The sequence below is a fragment of the Hyalella azteca genome, unplaced genomic scaffold (assembly GCF_000764305.2).
Source record: "Hyalella azteca isolate HAZT.00-mixed unplaced genomic scaffold, Hazt_2.0.2 contig9347, whole genome shotgun sequence".
Classification (NCBI taxonomy): domain Eukaryota; kingdom Metazoa; phylum Arthropoda; class Malacostraca; order Amphipoda; family Hyalellidae; genus Hyalella; species Hyalella azteca.
In genome coordinates, this window is record NW_025939421.1 from 137801 (window position 1) to 160296 (window position 22496).

The following is a 22496-nucleotide window of genomic DNA, read 5'->3' on the forward strand; positions in this document are numbered from 1 at the left end:
ACTTCGACGTACCAAAAGCTCACGTAGACCTCTCAAGTACGAACGTTCTCTGCGCACATCTACCTTGGCAATACGCATGCGCATTCCTCCCAAACTTTACGTACGATTCATCATTCTTCACGCTCCTCGTGCCGCGCCTTAATATTCAGCTTTAGCGTACGTATTTTCTCCTCAGATTTACGCACGCATTTCTTATCAGCGTAGCGTATAATTTAACCCACTCAACTTCAGCGTATGTATTTACTCCGTATTTTTACGCAGGCAGCTTTATCCATGTATGCGTGGGACTGAAGACCTCGTTTACTTGGAGAGGAAGAAGGTGGGTGTCGAGGGAGCGCCCGAGCGGTGGTGGTGAACGCACAGCCACTTGCCCTCCTTGCGCTGCCATACACGCGTCTCTTCGCACTGCTGCGTGTGCGCCTGGCACTGCCTGTAATACGGGGCACTTAGTGACACTGCCTTTAATACGGGGCACTTGGTGACACTGCCTGTAATACGGGGCACATATAATATATATGGGCTGTTGAGGCGCGTATCCAGGATACTTATCGTGTCGGGATATTGTACATAGGGGCTGTTGGGGCGCGTATCCAGGATACTTATCGTGTCGGGATATTGTATATAGGNACTGCTTGCACACCACTGCACACCACAGCACATATATCAGTAATCTAGGCTTGCACGCCACAGCATTAACATCAGTTATCACTGCTTGCACACCACTGCACACCACAGCACCAATAACAGTGACCAAGGCTAGCACACCACAGCATTAACATCGGTTATCAGTGTTTCCCCACCACTGCACCAATATCATTCATGGTTTAATTTTACCCTCATACTTAGTGAAACTGCATCATCCGGCGCGAACTGCTGCATTGTATCAGTAGTATTTAAATGTAACTTAGTTCACTCCTGCAAAGCATCCTTTCATAAACCATTTTATTTTAAAATGATCTAACTTGCACTTGAGTTAATTACCTCAACATCTATTTTACAAATGAAAAATAGATTAACAATTCGACGTCGCTAAGTTACTGACTCACCGTTATCGAAATAAAATTTATGGAACTCCAAGCCTTCCAACAAGTTTCCTAAGGCCTCTGGCTCGAAAGCTGTCAGGTGGGTATCGCAAATCTTCCTGTTTGCGAGAAAAGAAATTTCATAAATTGTATATATCGAGTGAAATTTATGCCATATGAAGCGTCTTCTCGGAGAATTTTTTTTTATAAATTATGACCGATCAGTAAAAACGCAAGAAAAAAGCTAAGGATAAATAAAATATTAAACACTAATACACATTAAATGAAGGAAAATCGAATGATAATAAACACTAATTGAAATGATAGGATAAAATTAAAAAGACGGATAAAAATTAAAGGAGGGTATATGAAATAGAGGAATAGACATGAATAGGCATAAAATTAAACTATACAAAAATGTGCATAAAAGAAGGAAATTCGTAAACTCTACGTTATTTATTTAGCACATGTAAATAAGAAAACATTTAAGACATGAAATGAGGGCAAATTACTGATACTAAACACTAATAAACATGAAATAAGGTAGAATTAAATATTATACAGAGATACAATATACATGAGTGAGTGCGCAAGACTCACGCGTAACCGTCGAAGTCGCCGCTGTTGATGCACTCGATCAGCTGCTCCGTGGCCTTGATGATCTCTTGCTTGCGAGCTGCGCAAGAATTACTTCAAATAATCTACAACTAATCACTATATAATAATTTACAACAAATACCTAGATAATAATATACAATAAATACCTAGATAATAATTTACAACAAATACCTAGATAATAATATACGATAAATACCTAGATAATAATATACAATAAATACCTAGATAACAATTTACAACAAATACCTAGATAATAATTTACAACAAATACCTAGGCAATTTACAATAAATACCTAGATAATAATATACAATAAATACCTAGATAATAATTTACAACAAATACCTAGGCAATAATGTACAATAAATACCTAGATAATAATTTACAACAAATACCTAGACAACAATGTACAATAAATACCAAGATAATAGTATACAATTAATGCCTAGCTAATAATTTAAAAATAATTGCTAGATAAACGCCTTCGCTTGCATTCGCGAACAATTATTAACCTCCTGATAATGTGACGTTAAAGACGTGTTTTAATATTTATTATGGGAACTGTGAATGTACATATCTTTAGAAGGTACAGTGAATTATAAATAATTATCGGTCACATAATACGACAAATATGGACAAGCTTTCTAAAACAATGTTTGTGCAATTAATTTCATTACGAAATCAATGTTACAACATCAATAAATGATTTATAAAAAAATCATGAACAATATCAAAAATTTTGAATGCGAATCCGAGAGTAAAATTTCATGCTTCATGCAGTTTACGAAAGAAATTCAATATGCAAATAATGAAGGTGACTGTAAATAAAATCAAAACTTTTCATTCTTTAATAGTAATAAATTATTATGCTGATATTTAATAGTAATAAATTATTATGCCACAATTAACAATTATGAACACGAATCACGAATTTAAGCAACTATTGTGCTAAAATTGAATCACTTCGTATAATCAATTTAAATCATAAGACAACGAAACAATATTTGTGCGCATCTGCCGCGACGTGAAGGTAACACCCAATTAACACTAATTATATGACGTAGAATTAACACATTATGAGTTAACACAAATTATATCTACACAAGAATTATGTTATACGACAACATCAACAAAACGTACACACATCACACATATTTTGACGCGTTATAATTATAAGTATTGTTGTTCGGATAAAAGCATTATAGTGACCATTATAAGATCATTTAATGCATTGTCATTATAATGACAATGCATTAGAGGGTCGAGATTAAGAGGCTAATAACGACTAACTGGTTTCTCATGCAAACATAATAAAAGGATTTTAATCACTAACATTGACTTCAATCCAAAATATTACGTAAAATATTCATAATTTATATTTACTAACAGTCTATGTTTGAATAAAATTTATAGGTAGTAATTGTAACTGGGAAATTGCAACCGAGTTCATCAAGAGTGGAGGAGCAGGCATCAGCAACGTTACTCAATTATCCACAAGCACTTATAATATTACTTACTTAATTACTCACAAGCACTAGCAAGGTTACTCTATTACTTACAAGCACCAGTAATGTTACTCACAACTGCTCAATTAATTTGCTTTGTCGCTGTGTCAAGGTGGCCAACTGATTTCATTTAATATTCTAAAAATAGCCAACTGGCCTTTAATACCAAAAAAAAAGGCAAAATCACCCTGAGTATCCTAATTTGAAAGAAAAGCAACTGGCTTCTCATACCATAATGCAAAAATTAGTCAACAGGCCACGAATGCCATAACACAAAAATGACAAACTGGTCTCGAATAGTTCAAAACAGGCAAACTGGCCTCGAATGCCACAATACAAAATCGGCCAACTGACCTCGAGTGTCATAATACAAAATCGGCAAACTGGCCTCGAATATATAGTTCAAAACAGGCCAACTGGCCTCGAATGCATAATACAAAATGGCCAACTGGCATTCCACAAGCGATAAATGTCTACTAACCATTTCATAACTCAATCACTCACTATAACTGACTAGATTATTAGTGTCATCTAATACTATGAAACTCAAGCGCTCTTCACTAGAGTACTTACGATCATAGACATTGTTGTTCCTATTCGCTGGAGACGAGTAGAAAAACAGAGAGATACGTGAACATACATACAAGACACACTAACTTAACTCTACCAAATACTGGAATAACGTTTTTTACATAATTTAGAATATAATGAGGTGATTATTGTATTATTCACATATTTTACTCACTTATTTAAGATGGGAGGTTTATTATATAATGTAATTTACAATTTACATCCTTAGAATAAATATCTAAAGGAAAATTGGATATTTTTCATGGAGAAAGGATAAAAACATTTCAAAAGAGCATTGGGATATTTCTTCAAATGGCTCATACTTTTACTACTTTTTAAATGCATATACTGTATCTCTTCAATGGGTATACACAGTAAATTGTGTAAAGGCATTTACTGAGGGTATAATAAAGACATATACAATGAATTTTCTAAGGGCATATGCTTTACGATGTCAGAAAGCAGATACCATTTCTTTTCAAGATTCATATGCATTGTTTTCTAGAGGCAAATAGGCACATTGAGCATAGGCCAAAAGTATGGGGAGTAGCCACCTATCAGTCATGCAGCATATTGTTCACTAGACAATGTAGGAGCATACATTATACAGGGTGAATCCCGAACATTGTATGGATCAAAGGGTTCCTCATACAATAACTTCACATACGGACACAGGAATTGGTAAAAACGACATACAAATCAAGCCAAGCTAGAGCAATACTTGCGTCACAATCTAGGTAGTTCGTCATCCTGAACTAGATGATGATCTAGACACTGGTCATATCTCAGTTCATGATTTATCTAAGCGTTGCTAGAGTCAATCTGTCTTAAACGAGCATGCGGCCCGAGCTCATCTTTTGATTGAACTCTCGATTAATTTTAAGATTTACAAACTAAACTATATAAAACAAATTAAAGTTTGGTCAATAGTTTATTCATTTTGATTAAATTTGAAGTAAATTAAGTAAATCTTGAAAGTATATTTCGTGGTTTTTCATCAGTTTTTTCAGATTGCCGCACTCGAAAAAGGCTCAACTATTTTTCGAATTTTTAAAATCATCGCCAGGCCACAATAAGTGTAAGTCAAAACCATGAACGGCTTGACACACAATATACAAAAGCTTATATTACAAGGTACGCACGGGTGTCACTAACCGTGCTCAGTGTGATCAGAAATTCAATGCCTAAAAATACTTTGGCGACGTTAAAAATGAGGATACAGGCATGATTTACAGTGTATTACTGAAGTCCAGATAGTAGTATTGATACGACCGCATAAGTTAGTAGGAGTAACTAGCAGGCATACGCCCGTACTACAGTTTTTAGTAATAAGGATACGATTGTAGCGCAAATCGGTTGTATGAAAGCAAATAGTTAGTATCTAGAAAATTATGATGATAGAGCATCCACTAACTACACTCTTCAAACGATTGTATTTTATTTGTGTGTGACTATTGCGTAGGATGGCACTTGACTTACACTTTAATACTGAAGAAAAATTAAATATTTTTAGCATGTATTTCATCTGCCTCACAGTTTTTGTGTCAAATGTAATGGCACACTGAGATTGCGGGTGACAGTGGGATGAAATGTGGTATTTTTTAATATTATTTAATTTCTGATAATCTGTGAGTTACATTGACGTTAGGTGCAACGATTATTGTTATACAAGGTGGTCTACTGCCTCAGGCAAAACATATTATTAGTCACCATTATTTAAAGGAACCATGGCTTGGTACACCAATACTTTTTATCTTGCTACACTGAACAGGTAGCCAACACAAAATTGCTTTCCATTTGTGGGGAAATAAAAGCAAGAGGCGAGCCTTGTATAGGCGCTGCCATGTCCGGAAATTTCATCCCATTTTTTTTCATCCCATACGGCCATAAATCTATATAGTGCAACCGAATCCACCTTTCTTAGTATGTATTCACAATCGAATGAATATTATAAATGTTCAGTATAGGAGTGGAGATAAGAGTTAAGTTTAGTTTAAGCGAGTTGCATATCAACTAAAGCAAGGCATGACTGTTACGCTTTCTATCTCCATAGGCGGCAGCAGAGCGTTCGAGGGCGAAATTTCGCCGATAATGTGGACACTTCGCTTTCGTTGCGTCGATGATTCTTTCATGCGTTGTGCGTTGTCAGCTTATCAAGTAGTCATCATTTGGGAATTGCACGCGCAATCACTAGGAATTTTGACAAGGTATGTCATTCTATATTGAGGTAATGTGTTATAAAATAATGATATTGGAATAATGGACTTGTAACCCCGAGCTAGGAGTTAGCAAGCCATGGCCTAAGCGTACTGCCTCTCAAGACACCGTACAAAAGTCTAATTATTCTGATAAACTATTTCAACTATGTTGCAAATTTTATAAATAGAACAACTTAACTTCTAATAACATAATATAAGAATTTAATTAGTGTGACAGTGAAAGATTTTTTGAATGTTATTCAAAAAACGATCATACAGTATCAAAGTATTGATATTTTTGATGAATCAAAAAATGTTTAATTTAAATCAAAATTTAATCGCTGGTGGAAGGACTTTCAAAATGACGAATGAATATCATAGGAAAATGTGGGATGAGTGTGAAGGATGGGTGTCATGAAGATTATGGACGTGTCGGATAGAGAAGCTTTTATTACCTAACAATTTGGAAGAAATAAATTGAAATATTGAGTAACGGGAACAGGCTTCAAGGAATTTTATTTTTCTAATGATAAAATTAAGGATTTGAAGCAACGTGATGACGATTAAAGCTACTCTACATTCTGACATAGTAAAAAATCAAACGAATTAATAGGGAAACTACAAACGGACAAAAACAGAGTGAGTATCGAGCTTCATTTCATCGCTATAACATTTATCGGTCGACGATGCAACCTGATTCGCTTCCGTACAACAAAAATACTAATGCACCGTTGCAACGATTGTGCGAACATCGCAATGAGTATTAACGGTACACATCACGTACGTTATATTCATAACATTTTGAAAATATGGTTCACCGTCGCGTGCAAATTCATTTTTAAGGCTTAGGAACGGTGTTCGGCATGCAGCGCAACAATCAACAACAACAACTACAACAATCTCGTCAGCAATGACGTAAGACGGACAATCTCTACGGTTTGGTAAGAACGACAGTTCGCTTTTGACTCGTCGGTCGGACATGACGAAACTAGAACGATACTTTAATTATACTCGAAGACACGACACGCGCAGCAAATAAAAGTAATTATTTCGAACCTGCAACGCGGGAAGGCACAAACGCAGCTTGGGAGGAGCGAGGGAGCGTTAGCAATTGTTAATTAGGAATGATTAAGAGTTGTTTGAAAATCTAAGGAATAGTCAAAAGTTGCAAGCCCAGTTAGCGGTAGGTGATGGTCATATATTGATATATATTGAGGTCATATATTCCAAATGTAGAGTAGACGAGAGGATAATTTCAAGGACGGACCAATAATAAGTTGCTTTCAAAGCCTGATCATTTTTGACGTAAGCAAAAATGAAGGGGTGCTTCTGAATTTATCATCGGAACCTGGAGTGTTTTTCAAACTACCCACCGCTATCGGGAATAAGAATCTATGATAAGCTACAATGACAACGGCGGTGGTTTGTGATGCTGACGTTGCATAACAACTAACATCGTCAACTGATGCAATGAAATCATACGTTAAATGCATATCCAACTAAAAAACTTCAAGCGCACACTTAAAATGCTACATTCTTTTTTTATATTTCAAACTTCGAATAAAATTTAAGCAGAACAGCCGTGACAAATAAATTCCAAAGAAAATCCAGCAATTAACATTGAATAATACTTATTACTATGAGAGCTTTACCAACAAACAAACTAGCACCATGCACACTAAACTACGTTTAAAAAAGCAATGCAACAACTCACGTTAGATTCATAAACATTTTGATTTAGTAATTTTTTGAACGTTATACATCAGAAACAACAGGCAAAATACACCCTTTTACACCAAAGCATTTTCAATCAACACTGAGAGAAATTAGTGAGACTTAACCCAGAGAGCAATGCACTTTTTGCCCTTTAGTGATTCATTCTGACCCAGTACGGCCCAACCAAATGGCATAAGTAAATGTATTACTTTTTGATTATATGACCCTTTTCTGAGTGAGTAGTGTCGCTACGCCTCAAAAGGTACATGAAGGAACCCACCACACATCTCACGTCAAATTAACGTTAATTAAACGTTTCGTTGAGTAAACGTCGATTAAACGTTTGTTCAACGTCGTTTATCTGGTGGGAACCTAAAACCTCTAACTAACAATAGCATTCGAACGAGAAGTTATTTCGAAAGTCTGGAAAAGTTTATTTTCGTGATAAGATGCATCTTTACAAAAAAAAAAAAAACCTGTTATCGACATTCGAATGAATGCAGCGAAATTTTTTATAATAAAATTATTTTAATTTAAAGAGAATTGAATTATTAAAATAAAAAATAGAATTGAATAACTTGAGAATTTCACGAGGCTTGAAACAAAAAACACAGGAAAATGTGCAGGAATTTGCCAAGAAAAACATGCAACTTAGGCACTAACTTATTTAGCAAAAACTCAACTCCGAGTCGTTTACACAAAAAGTCAATGATAAACGAATAAAAAATTGAACGCAAAAATCTGTGAGGGAAATCTCTTCTAAGACACGGTCAAAGAACCCGAAACCATCAACTGAATGCAACAACCTGCACGGAAAACCTCCCTCTATACAAGATAAAAAAATACCCCCAAAGTAAATGCAACGAACTGGATGAAAAATCTTCCCTAACCTAACATTAGCGACGCAGCAGCTTCGATAGATTTCACAACTTAGTTTCTGCAATTTCAGTATAAAGTCAAGAAAAATAACAAAAATGTGGCCAATGAAATCGCAGAACACGTCATGAAGGGGAAATTTTATTTTTATTCATAACGAGTGAAAATTAAAATATGCTGATGATGGCACCAGGATAACCAGATGATGTGGCTGACAGCGTCAGGTCTGATGTTTAATTTCCCTTTGAAATGATGTGTACCTTGAAATTATTTGACAAATTGTGATACATGAAATTGATGCACGACCACAAGCTGTCCGAGAAGATATAGAGACCACGACACGAGTTTTCCCACTGAAAAACCTAAATGTTAGCTGTACTGAGCAGCATCCGAACAAAACATGACCTAAACAACAGTAAATATGATATCTTCACACCAGCGGCTAGCAGCCGTAGTGAATGATTGAATCAAACCTGATCAAAACCTAACATCAACGACTCAATCACGCAATTTTTATGATTTTTTCTCCCATGTTTAGCCTATAGGATTCGATACATAGAATCCAGAGGTATAATCAATGTCGGTTATTTGATATTCTAGTTTCCTAGGGCTTCACTGAATAACGTCTGATATGTACATGAGTATTAAGTATTGAGTATACAACATAAGTATTAAGTCTTGTATAAAAATTTTATTATATTTTATTCTACTCACAATTTGTCACTGGATATAAAATTCGACTAAACACGAAGCGAATATCAAACTCGGCTTGAGAAGGCAACATCAGCTATTATGGAAAGAAAACCACGGGGCACAAATAATAGAATTACAGAGGGCAATATTGATCAGCCCTATACTGAACCGTTCACAACCCTAATCCATACCACAGTTTGAAATGCCTTAAAAAACGACTAAAAACATTCAAAAATTCAACTCCTCAAAAAGGTCTTAATTACTTTGAGAAGATGAAGCTTCCATCACAGCTATAATTTTAAAAAAAGAAAAGCCCTTTTACAGAGATTATTGTTTCTGACACCTGTTTATCAGCCAATTAAGCGATTACTAAAACGCTTGTTACGTACGAATAATTCGTGTCTATTGCGAACATAGAGCGAAAATATCAATAGCATTTATAACCTGCCGCTATCAAGACTTTTCTGCAGATGGCGAGACGAGACGTTGCTAAAGGCGACGGACGAATACGAGCGAACGTGTACGAATACAAGCGTACGTGTACGAAACAAGCGTACGTGTACGAATACAAGTGTACGAATCTTACCTGCGTGCCACGATAACGAAGACGACAAAGACGCGGTCTTCACGGAATTGCGGCCGTGGTGTAGGTGGAGGTCGGCTGAAGTGGACCAACAAATTTTTCGGTGGTAGGCAACAAAAATGGCGAGTCTTGTCAGCTCGGAAAAACTAGCCAACTAATGAAGCAATATTTTGGGAGTGTGGAACTTGAACAGTCAAAGCATTGGGAGTTGGTGTGCAGAATTACAATGTTGGAAGGTTAAATAGACGGGAGAAATGTTGATGGTTCAACGACTTTATTCAAGCCGGCTAAATGATTTCTACTCATGCCCTGGCTTCGATATACACCAATTATTATAATAACTCTAGACATATTCTGTAACGAGCTTCAAGCCACACCGGATGTCCATACTATTATTTGAATATTATAAATAGACAATTAAAGCCATGTGTAATGGCCGAGTGCGTACAAAGCAATGATTCCAAATACCTCCTCTGTAACCGTCAAAAAATATACAAAATTAAAACTACTCTCGTCGAAAGTCAAACTGAGAAAGATGTGAGCAGAAATACCAGAAAGTCAGAAAGTATGTTATATAAAAAATGGATGAAGATGAATAAGCCTCATGAACTTGTATCATGAACTGAACAATGTTCATGTTAGAATTCCATTGATACGGCGAAAACTGAAGCTTTTCTCGTAACAAGTTTCGCTTCTCGAGTATTCAATTCTCATACGATTCACATTAATAACACGAAGGCTTTTTGATTAGTCAAAAATTAACACTTTTTGGTAGCTAAAATTCTATTTGCATCTCTTACACATAAAATTTTTCCCCCGAAAATCAATCCAACAAACAGAGAAATCCTTTCAATTATTTCCGAGTTAACTAAACGGCTAGCGATAAAGGTTTCAGTTTACGAATTATCCCAACATGGTCAAATTGACGGATTCCACTCGATAAGATTTTCAGCAAGAAAAAAATATACTTATAAAGTATAACTGAGTAAATAACAGTTAATTACAATTACATTCGACGTACTTTGCATATCATTATGACAACTTCAAACAACCACGATTAGAATTGAAGCCGAATTTTAAATTTTCTATGAATTTTTATTAAACATCCAATTGTCGCAATCGAAAACAATGCGGTCGAAAAAAGCTCCAAGTCAACCATAGAAATCGAATTTTGAAACACAAAAAGAACATTGATGTTACTTTAAAGGTTGTCCATATAGATTGCAGCCCATACAATTTATCGATTAGTGAATACCCAACCATACAAGGAATTTTTTTACGCTCTTTGAGGTCAGAAGGGAACTATCATTATACATGTGTGAAATATGTTTTTTTTCGTACTTCAATATCGTATTTTAGTACTAAACAACAATTTTGCAAACATTTTAATGTTTTTCATATCTATTCTGGCAATTCTTGAACGGTGTCATTGTTTACTGAGCTCACAATACGTGTAAAATTCGATCACAACACGTGTAAAATAATTTTCTTCTCATATTCCTATCTGGATTCACAGTTTGCAGCGGAAAATTTTGCATCCCTCTAAATTCAAATTATTTAATATTGGTATAATAGTCAAAAATTTTTTGAACATAAAGCTACAAGAAGAAGATTTTATATAATTTATTATAAATAGATTTTAAACTATTCAGATATTGTCATGATGCAAGCAGTTCAATGATTAGCTATTAAATTTAGAAAAAATTCTTCGCAAATAACCGTAAAGCGGATTCTAAGTTAGGCTCAAAGATCTCTGTCAGAATAGCTCATAAACTTCAGAGTTCTCTCGTATCAAAGAAATAATGGCAAACTTTCGAAGCAAGAGCTAATACAAATCAACCAAAACAAGAGTTCTGGTTCATTTTTATACAGAAAGCAGGACAACTGCTCTGACATAATCCCTACAAGCTTTACAAGACTACATAATGTCATGTCATTGTGACATCAAAACATACGTAGATATTATAGTACGGCGCGTAGATTATACGACAATTATAGTACGGAAAATTGCGTGTAGATATTGATATACACACGCGTATTTATAATAGCTTACGAATACTCTACGTACATTAATAACTTAGAAGTAGGAACAGGCAAGCGGTCGATTAATTTCAAGAAAGCCAGAGAAGGTCAAAGAAATGTTCGACTATAGGCTGATGCATTACCCGTAGTCAATGCTATTCGTTCATAAAGGCCTGGAAATGAGAGTTGAAATCACCGAACAATTGAAGGTTCAACGGTCGAAGGTGTCAACTCCTGGCGTTCAAAGTAAGGTCTAACGTAGTGGGTTGTGAACTAAAGTTAAACCTTTGATTTAAAGACGGCCGATTTAAACAGCTATCCCCGACGACAAATCTCATGGAATTAGTTATCACTGATCACATCTTTCAACTTGCTATCCCGTAGCTGACAATCTGCATCTAAGGCTATAAATAATAAGTCAATGCATAAGGTAATTGACGTGCCGAATGAGAACCAACTTCTTTGGAAGGAGTTCATCAACTTTAAAAAAAAAATTATTACTCAAGTGCCCATAACCCATAAAACTGTCCTCGATGTCCACCCCAGCAGCAACAATAACAGCAGTGATAGTAAACAACGTAGCAGCAGCATTAACAACGTCAATAGCAACGGCCACAACAACATAGCAACCACAATAATTAACAGCAGCAGCATTGCTACATCAATAGCAGCAGCATTGCTGCATCAACAATAGCAGCGGCATTGCTACATCAACAATAGCAGCGGCATTGCTAGATCAACAATAACAGCAGCATTGCTACATCAACAATAGTAGCAACAACAGTGTCGGCAACAACAACAGCAATAAGTAGATATTGATGATTACTTGGAAGAACGCAGCACTTAGCAGTAGAAATTGACCAGAGTTGTAAAGTATAAATGGTGCTGAGCGGGAAAAGTAGTTGAGGCGTAGAGGAGTAGATCATTGTAGAGTAGAGAAGGCGACTCAGCGTTAGAGAGTAGATCCTTAGGGTAGAGTAGAGACGATGACTCAGCGTTAGAGAGTAGATCCTTAGGGTAGAATAGAGACGATGACTCAGTGTTAGGGAGTAGATCTTTAGGGTAGAGTAGAGAAGATAACTCAGCGTAAGGGAGTAGATCTTTAGGGTAGAGTAGAGAAGGCGACTCATCGTTAGAGAGTAGATCCTTAGGGTAAAGTAGAGACGATGACTCAGCGTTAGGGAGTAGATCTTTTGGGTAGAGTAAAGAAGATGACTCAGCGTTAGGGAGTAGATCTTTAGGGTAGAGTAGAGAAGATAACTCAGCGTTAGGGAGTAGATCTTTAGGGTAGAGTAGAGAAGGCGATTCATCGTTAGAGAGTAGATCCTTAGGGTAAAGTAGAGACGATGACTCAGCGTTAGGGAGTAGATCATTAGGGTAGAGTAGAGAAGGCGACTCGGCGTTAGAGAGTAGATCCTTAGGGTAGAGTAGAGACGATGACTCAGTGTTAGGGAGTAGATCTTTAGGGTAGAGTAGAGATGATGACTCAGCGTTAGCGAGTAGATCCTTATGGTGACAGCGTTAAGGGTAGATCATTAGGTAGAGTTAAGTAGCTGACTCAAGTCAAAAGAAGATTCGAAGCTAGAAGTTGGAAGGCTGTATATTTGAAGGCTAGATGCTTAGGATAAGAAGTAGTTTAGAAAATAAAACGTGAAATTTAGTCCAGACATCGTGAAAATAGCTGCGTAGCTTCTTAGAAGTTCAGTAGAGAAGCAGTCCAGTAGAGAAGCAGTTCAGTAGAGAAGCAGTTCAGTAGAGAAGCAGTTCAGTAGAGAAGCAGTTCAGTAGAAGTTGAGGTATTCAAGCGACAGATCCTCTTCCTCTTCATAGCTCACGCCGGCGCCTATTGACCATACAAACGATGCCGATTGTTTAATAAATGATTTTACAGCATTTTACATTAAATATCTTATTTTCATGATCTTTTACAATCCAAGTTCCTCAGAAGGCCTATCAATTGCACCAAAGAAATTTGACCGCAAGTCAATCCGTGTTATGAAAAATCATCAATTTTTTGACATTTAAGCTCATACGGTGACATAGGCTTTATAATTTTGAATTCAAACACCAATTTGAGTCACATTAAAGTAATGATATAATTAAACCTGAGCCCACTCTGACCCAAAATAACAAGTTACTATCTTAAATTGCATCACATAATCAAATAATGTTTCTTCTGGTAAAATAAAAAAATGCAATTGGCCTGATGATTGTCAAACGAGAAGCCAAACACACTTCTTTTGAGCTAAAGTTCAAATGAACCTTTTTTTGAAGATAATTAATGCATGTAAATTGCCTAAATCATCACCCAAACAGCTATCCATTTACTGTAACAAGTTGACTAATGGCCCATTTCACACCTACACAAACAAAGTTCGATGTGTTTGCATAGTTCAATGCACTTGCATAATTTAAAAATAATGAGTTTTCATAATTTTAAACCCACATTGTAGTGATAAGTAAAATTTTTTGCCAGCCACGCGAGAAGTCCAGAAATAAAAAACCGAAATAAATCATTACAGCAGAAATTATCGGAAGAAATCTTCAAAAAATCACGAAAAAATCATGACCCTTAAGAACTTTTAGCGAAACAATCCACTGCGTTAGAAAATTCAGTTTTGGGCTACCAAATCCGATATAGTGTATTTTTAATGCTATGATAAATCCACGCTGCAAATGAAAAGGATTTTGCCGCCTGCCAACGTTGAATTCCTGTTTAGCATTTTTGTGTAGTATTATAATGGTAGCTCCCAAGAAGGGGCGAGCATGATTCAAGCAATTTAAAATATAACCTTGAATATAGAAAATACCAAATAATAAGCTTAAAATATAAAATTTGTATTTTTATTTTTGAACTAAATGATTATTTTAAACAGTCATCATCCCGAGTTAACTATAGAGACAAAATGTAACTAATCTATCATAGATAAAGTGAGACATGTGAGATGTGCTCGGCAAAAACGAGTTCTGGCAACGAAACTCGACGACGATAATAATAATAAAACCTCGAAGCGCCCAATGAATATTGCCAAGTTCTTGGTGAACAGCGGTGTTCTTAGCCGTCAGTCATACGTGCGGCTAGGGCACGTGAATTTTACGTGGACAAGTAAATTTTACAAAAGCACATGCATTCAATGTAGCTTAAACAAGGTAAGTGCCTTTCGTTGTATAAACTTTTCTACAATTCCTCCATAGATCAAAATTGGTGCCTTTATCCAGCATTTATTCATATACTCCGTGGCCATGCAATCTCCTGCACACAAATGATTAATGTTCATCAAAAATTACCTAAGATATGAGTATCCTTAGTCGATATATATGATAACCTTAATAATAACTAATTATACAAGTGTGTCCGATAAGCAAGCTTTTCAACAAATATCAATAACTAACGACATGACATATCATACATGAAAATCATGAGTATACTTCCCTGCATTTGCATCCTGCCAACAACCATGCCGAGTCCATATGAAACAAGACGAGAAAATGCGTGTAGAAAGCACAATGGAAAAATGGCACGGAAGCAAGAAATCGCGTAAAAACAACCGCTCACAACACCAACAACTGGACAAATCGAACCAGCTAAAAAAATGTATGATGTAAGCGAGCACAAAACAAAGTAAAGAAGCCTTCAAAGAGTTATTATCAAGAAAAATTCGCTAAATCAGCTTACTAATAGCCGAACTCGGTGAATATTCAACACCACTCTAAAACTTGAGCTCCTGTTCATTAATTGAACAGGATGCTCTATTAATGTTTACAAATTGAACACCGTGGTCACAATCACAACGACGAACTGTGAACGCGTTCGCGATTATGTCTTAAGGTCTCACACAACGCCAACGCTCATTCAATTTTATGATAACACACTAATATTTCTATGAAGCATCACAGCATAGTTTTTTGTCTCGGATCGAACTATGACTATTTCAATAACTCAGTCATGATTTTTTTCAAAATCCACAAAACACAAAATCCATGCTTGAAAATTAGGGCCCTTCGGCGACCTCGTCTCTCTTAGAACTGAGGGAAACTCAGGTCCAAGTTCTGGTCCAGATGCAGAACACGAGTATAACTGCCGGCGAAGTTCTAGAGGCATAGTGAAGATTTGAAAAAAGCATTCGTAACGAATTAGATCTTGAAAACTCACTCATAAGTAAATGGTGGGCAAGGCATCGCGTGATGAAAGTTAAACATGCAAATCATCTTCGATTGATGGGAAAAAACTCATTGAAGCAGCACAAGTTGCGGAATAGGAATCAATCAATCAGGATGGAAGAGGAAGAGATTCCTTGAGGAAATTGTGGACAAGAGCACTTCAGGGAAATGCGGAAGGCAAATCGCCCCTAAGGTAAATATGTAACGGGAAAAAGAGACCTTGAGGTAAGCATGGAATGGAAGGGGGAAAAAGAGCCCTTGAGGGGAATAATGGGGCCTTGCCACGGTCAGGGAAGGAGGCTTGTTGTGGCCTTTCCGCCCCTTTCCCTGGACTTACCAACAATTGCCGAAGAGGAATGGCCGCTACTTGATCTCCTCTCGGACTTGTAAGTGTCGGACTCGCGCATGGTGTTGCTGCGGCCGCCAGGCGTCGCCGGCGGTGTCGATGAAGAAGAAGATTGTTGTTGTGCGTTGGCCAAAGCCGAGGCTGATTGACATGTTACAGATGTAGATGTGGCAGCAGCGGCCGCAGCTGCAGCAACAGCTGCCATAATTCCACTGCCCGCCCCGCCAATGCTTCCGGATTTGTTAGCTCCCCCGCCGGCGGTCTTGAAGCCCGCCATGGCCCCGACAACCGACGCCGCCGTCGCCTTACGTTTGTCCTCGCCCCCGACGGGAGGAGTGGCCACGGACGAAGAAGGAGATCCTGTGGCACCGCTTATATGGACACAGCTCTCAAGGGCACAGCCTAATGATGCTACGCTATCATCACTAACACCTAATGATGCACTGCACTTGCCGGTACTACTCACAGCTGTACCGGCATCACAGGTAACACTCACATTTGTACCCTTCAATTGGGTAGCGATATCAGAAGCGACACTCACTGGGGCAGAGCCCAAATTGGCACTATCCATTTGGTTGCAAATTTCGGAATCACAATTTGGAGCGTCACCACCCTCTTTTGGACCATTTACTGGGCCATCGCTCTCTTGATGAGTGTTCATAGGGGCAATATCTTCAGCAACACAATTTGAAAACGCACAGCCTTGTTGTTGTTGTTGTTCCAAACGTGCTAAGGAGACGATCACGCTACAGAACACGAATAAACCCCATACCACTACCACAAAACTTGGCAACATCAGCTACAATATTCATCAATAATATCCGTATACCCTACTGTCGTTTCTATTACTATGTAATAAAACTTATTACAAAATTACTGTTAGTAGTACAAGAACGTTCATGAATAAGATACTCGTTTAAATCCCTACATATGTAGCGGTACTTATTTACCTGATAATTGAGCAATCGAAGTGATCGCGGATGAAACGACATTTTCATCATTCCGGACAATGAGTTGAATACAATGAGCCAAGTACACACCACGTTTGTGTAATAGTAACAAACAATCACCAGTACACATTCAATGCAGAACTGCTCAGCACTACAAATGCGTCAACTACTCAAAAAATTCGTCACTGAATTCAGATTAACGGAGAATTCACATTAATATTCGTTTCCTGTACACGGCTGATTCAGGTTCGCATGAGCACGACTGATCGAGATTAACGGATGTTCAGATTCATCAACACAGAAACCGTCAACAGAACATAATTATTCAACAGATTATAATCTTTAAACAAAACAGAATCATTCAACAAAACAGAATCATTCAACAAAACAGAATCATTCAACAAAACAGAATCATTCAACAGATCAGAATTATTCAACGGAACAGCAGAATCACTCAACAGAAGAGAATTATTTAAAAGAATAAAATTATTCAACAGAACATAATCATTCAGCAAAACATTATAATTGTTCAACATAGCATAATTATTCAACTGAGCGTTATGATCATTAAACAGAACAAAATCGTCACATATTATCTTCATATTTCTTATGAAAACACAAACGGGTTTCGAGCGAGTTGACATCGACGAGTTGACATCATCGACGATGATGTGACATTTCCAACAGACACTTCAGCGTGATACCTGAATGTGTTCAACGCGAATGAGCATGGATACGTGAGATTCTTACAGATCAGAACCACGGAGGGATGAAGTTCTTACAGGTCAGAACCACCAATGTATGAAGTTCTTACAAGCCAGAACCACCGAATATCGAAGTAAACCTTCTACCACCGTATGTCACTCTCCAGGAACATAACTTTTAACATAAATTGTTCGTAAACTTTTTGAGTGTAGCAACCTGAGGACGTTTGTACGCAACAGAGAACATTTTAAAGTTGTCGTACGTGTCGCTCACGTCATTTTGCGCTCACTAGCAACGTATCCTTTTTTGGTATGCTTGTGTGATGTGACGATATTGCTCCGGTTACTCGTGCCAGGCGGTAGAGGGCTAAGGCCGGAAATCTCGCAATAACAGCAACCATGTACGAAGATTTGAAACTAATATCAACTCTGCACATCTTTAAATCGACCTTAACTCGACGTTTACACTGGAAATACCGCGACCTAAAACTGACAAAAATGATAAAGTAATAAATTTTAAAATATTAAATTAATTAATAAGAGGACGAAAAACCACCACCAGTGTTAGACGCCAAAGAGCAACTGTCCTGAGTATGCGCAGCTGCCAACTTCACACATGCATTTATAAACTTGCTCTCTATAAATAAAGAACATCTGCGTCAGAGGGTACCATGCACTCAGAGAAATTAGTCAGACTTTGTCTATAAAGCAATCCACATTTTTTTCCCTCGTCTGGGTCATCCTGATTCAGAATAGCCCGGTAAAAAAGACGTAGCAGTGCAACGTTCGCTCTATTTGCACTGTAACTGTACACGGTTAGTCCGATCAGTCCAAATAGACCCTATTTGGAGACTATGACCCATTAATTTTTCTCAGTGTGATATTAATCCAGCATTCGATTTCGTCACGTTTGTCACCTCAACATAATCCCAAGCACCAAGAAATATCATGAATTGTGCAAGTACATGCATATGGATTATTAACACATCATCTCAATTAACTATTTTACCTTTACACTTCGCATCCAACCATTTGGAGGTTAAACAATCAACACTAAGGGTTACCAACCCACAAATAAACATCGATGGGGCAGGGTGAACATCCATAACATCATAATAAGCAACATCAGCAGCCAAACCACAGTTGGCAACAAGACACTAATCTTTTATTTAGCTGTTTATGCATAGAATACATGGGTGAGTTAAATATACATTACATATACGGTAAATTTAGAGCTTTTTACGAGTATATGAGAACTTAAAATCATTCAATATAAATCAATCGCAGTCAGGAGCATCCGAGCACTATTAAACTGACTATAATCATGCCTATAATCATGACGAGCTGAAGTCTCTGCAAGCATTCAAAGATTATTCCAGCAATCACTGCGTAGAAGATACGGTTTTAAAAAATCACAATCATACCGTACTATCAATCATTGCCTATCATCAGGTAAAAAATCAAGCGCAAATACAATAGAAATAACTTTCCATCTGCAAAAGTTGCTTCGTTTTGATTGCGCAAATCGAGCTAATTCAGCCGAAGTATATTAATAACACGATCATGACTGACGGTCTTGAACAGCGATACTTCGATGTCGATCACGACTGAAGACGATCAGAGCATCCCAGTTTGTATATAAATCGATGGCAACTTTGTAAGTAAAGCCAACAGAAGCGCTAAGGCTTATCAGGAAGCCAGTTCACCGTAAATGAATCCACTCGAGAAGATGAAACTTGCAACGAGAATACTCAGTGTTTCGCCTTACGACTGACTTCGTTATAATTATCAAGTTCCGACCATTACTATCAAGTGCAGATGATTAAATCAAGTATCGATGATTAATATCACTATTGATTATTAATATCATGTGTAGGTGATTGATATCATGTTTTAATATAAAATATAATGATTTAGGTCATGTATAGATGATTAATATCAGCATAGATGATTAATCTCATTAATCTCAAGTATCGAGAGTCACTCGATTCAAACTGTTAATTATCAGTAGCGTCAAGACTTCCAAGCGATGATAACGAAATCACAATGATGAATATTACAATGAATATTATTTTCACTGAATTGACTAGATAGTATTGTTCGTATGTGATGTATGTGAATGTCTTCGTCCCATTTCAGGACACTATGAGTGACATTGAAATTATGACGTCAGAGTCATGATTCGTTCGGTTGCTTTCCATGATTTAAATGAGTATCTGAATAATGAGAATAAATTAATTCATGTTAATGAATTTTGTAAAACAATCAGTTTCACGAAGCCAAAGGACGTTCATAAATATGAAATTAAATGCCACATACACGTGCTTCATGTTAGTGCATTGGAGTCCTGATGCAAGTCACACCTGTTGCCTTCATTGAACAAATCAAGTGTTGCATAAAATGATTTCAAGAAAAAAAGTATACTTCAGCGGGAAAAAAATATCGGTGCAAAAATAGTGAAATTTCATCAAAATAATCCTGAGATGCAAGTGTAAGGAAAGTCTCACTTCAAAATCAACTTTAAAATGCAAATGTCATAATATCGATGAAACAATGCAAGTGAGCAAAAACGCAAAGAGGAAGTGAAAGAGAAATCGTCAAAAGTTATATCGGAAAATCACAGAGAAGTGAAATCTTACAGTTAACCGTAGGCGAGTGCAAGGAAGAGAGGTGTAGTGATGAGGCATGATATACAGGGACCATACCTTCCAAGAAATAGAGGTGTAGAAATGGAGTGTGATATATAAACGAGCCATACCTTCTAAGTCTCTGGCGATAACAGTAGAGCTCCTGTCCACTTGAGTCTTGCATTTGTCTGAGGGGAGTGCGAGTAATACGTTACCCTCACACTGTTACCAGTCCCCTCATCACACTTTTACCAGTCCCCTCATCACACTGTTATCAGTCCCCTCATCACACTGTTATCAGTCCCCTCATTACACTGCTACAAGTCCCCTCAGTAATTTGTTACCTGACACTTAACTAGGGAAATTCCCTATCATAGAGTAATTATTCTCCTTACGGTGTTACCATACCCTCGCTACGTTCACATTACCGTCATAGAGTTAACGTTACCCTCACACTGCAAGTTACTCTTAAGTGTTAACCTGTATTTATACGTTACCGTATAATTTGACGTTCCTCTCATAACGTTATAACGTTAGGCGTTATTACACCCGTATGCAGCATTATTAAATTACTGTATATTTATATTATAGCATAGGTACTTTTATTCTATTGCTGAATGAACGCCTCGACTTTACCATACGAAAAATGGTAATGTTTTCTCGCATCTTCTTATCAACGAATGTTGCCAGATGACCAGTGGTCTTTCAGTATTATTATCTTTACGATCGTTTCGTGAAATCGTTTTGTTGAGCCTAATGTTAAAAGTTCCGCATGAATTTTAATACTAATTTTCTTTTGATTTTTCGAGAACTATGTTTTTTTCTGGAACAATAACATTTTTCACCAACAAAAACACAAACGATAACAAAACCAGATACACTTACATGGTCAGACATCACATCTACGTCACCACACAAACATTAACTAAGGAAACATAATGAAATAACTAAAAGATGTAACGTGCTGATACAGAGATAACGATTTCAAATAATGTTGATCGAGAGACAGTGATGGTCTTTGGATTAAACTATATTACATGTGATTAACGCATTTATTCGAAAAGCAGGCTTTAAATTTCTGTTCTGAATTTATTACAATACAAGGAAAAATATATAAACCTAATAACGATACTAGGAAATTAATCAGTTAAATCAGTTGAATGTATTTCAAAAAGCGTTATTTACACCTACAAAAACAGAGCTAACGTAACAAACAACAAACTCTTTATCAATCGTGAAAAAAACATTGATAAAAACTATTAGTGGAAAATTAAATTTGCATGTACGGTGAGGTTGAACATTTGCTGGTAGGGTGAGATTGAACGTTAGCATGTAGGTTGTGATTAAACGTTCGCATTTAAGGCGATTTCAAACGTTTGCATATAGAGCGAGATTAAACGTATACACATCGGGCGAGATTAAACGCTTAAAGAAATATACTGAGGTACTGACGACGTTCGATCAGTTTTTTAGCACTGGTGAGAACATGAGCTTTAAGCATGACTTTCTCGTACAAAAAGAATTTTGTAACGCAAAATTCTAATGTACAACAAACCTTATAAAAAGACCTGACAATATTAGGTTCTTCGACAAAAAGGACGACATTTGGAAATTTGTCAGTTTCTACGAGCCAGAAGAAGAGCAAGGCTGGGACACGCAAAGCTAAAGTCTTCACATATTATAACGAACAACAAAGTTCAATCAGTGAGGGAAAATGAAAGAAATATTGATAAAAATCAATTGAAATGGAAGTATCATAACGACATCGAATACTGTATTGTTACCACATTTATTGAATGGTACAATATGAAGAAATATTAGAGTGACATCAAATACTGTAATGTTGCCACATTTATTGAATGATACAATATGAAGAAATATTAGAGTGACATCAAATACTGTAATGT

At 36.8% G+C, this 22496-nt stretch overlaps 1 protein-coding gene across 1 annotated transcript in view; it reads right to left on the minus strand.

The window, feature by feature from the left end:
* Positions 1-300: 300 nt before the first annotated feature.
* Positions 301-22496, minus strand: part of LOC108672739 (calcium/calmodulin-dependent protein kinase type II delta chain) — a gene marked incomplete at its 5' end in the record, with an annotated part of 56298 nt that continues 34102 nt past the window's right edge. Inside the window, 6 exons of the mRNA XM_047881977.1 lie at positions 301-488; positions 1047-1141; positions 1623-1698; positions 3717-3743; positions 16300-16668; positions 20721-20777. Of these exons, the coding sequence (XP_047737933.1) occupies positions 301-488; positions 1047-1141; positions 1623-1698; positions 3717-3743; positions 16300-16668; positions 20721-20777 (812 nt within the window). The remainder of the gene's footprint in view (positions 489-1046; positions 1142-1622; positions 1699-3716; positions 3744-16299; positions 16669-20720; positions 20778-22496) is intronic.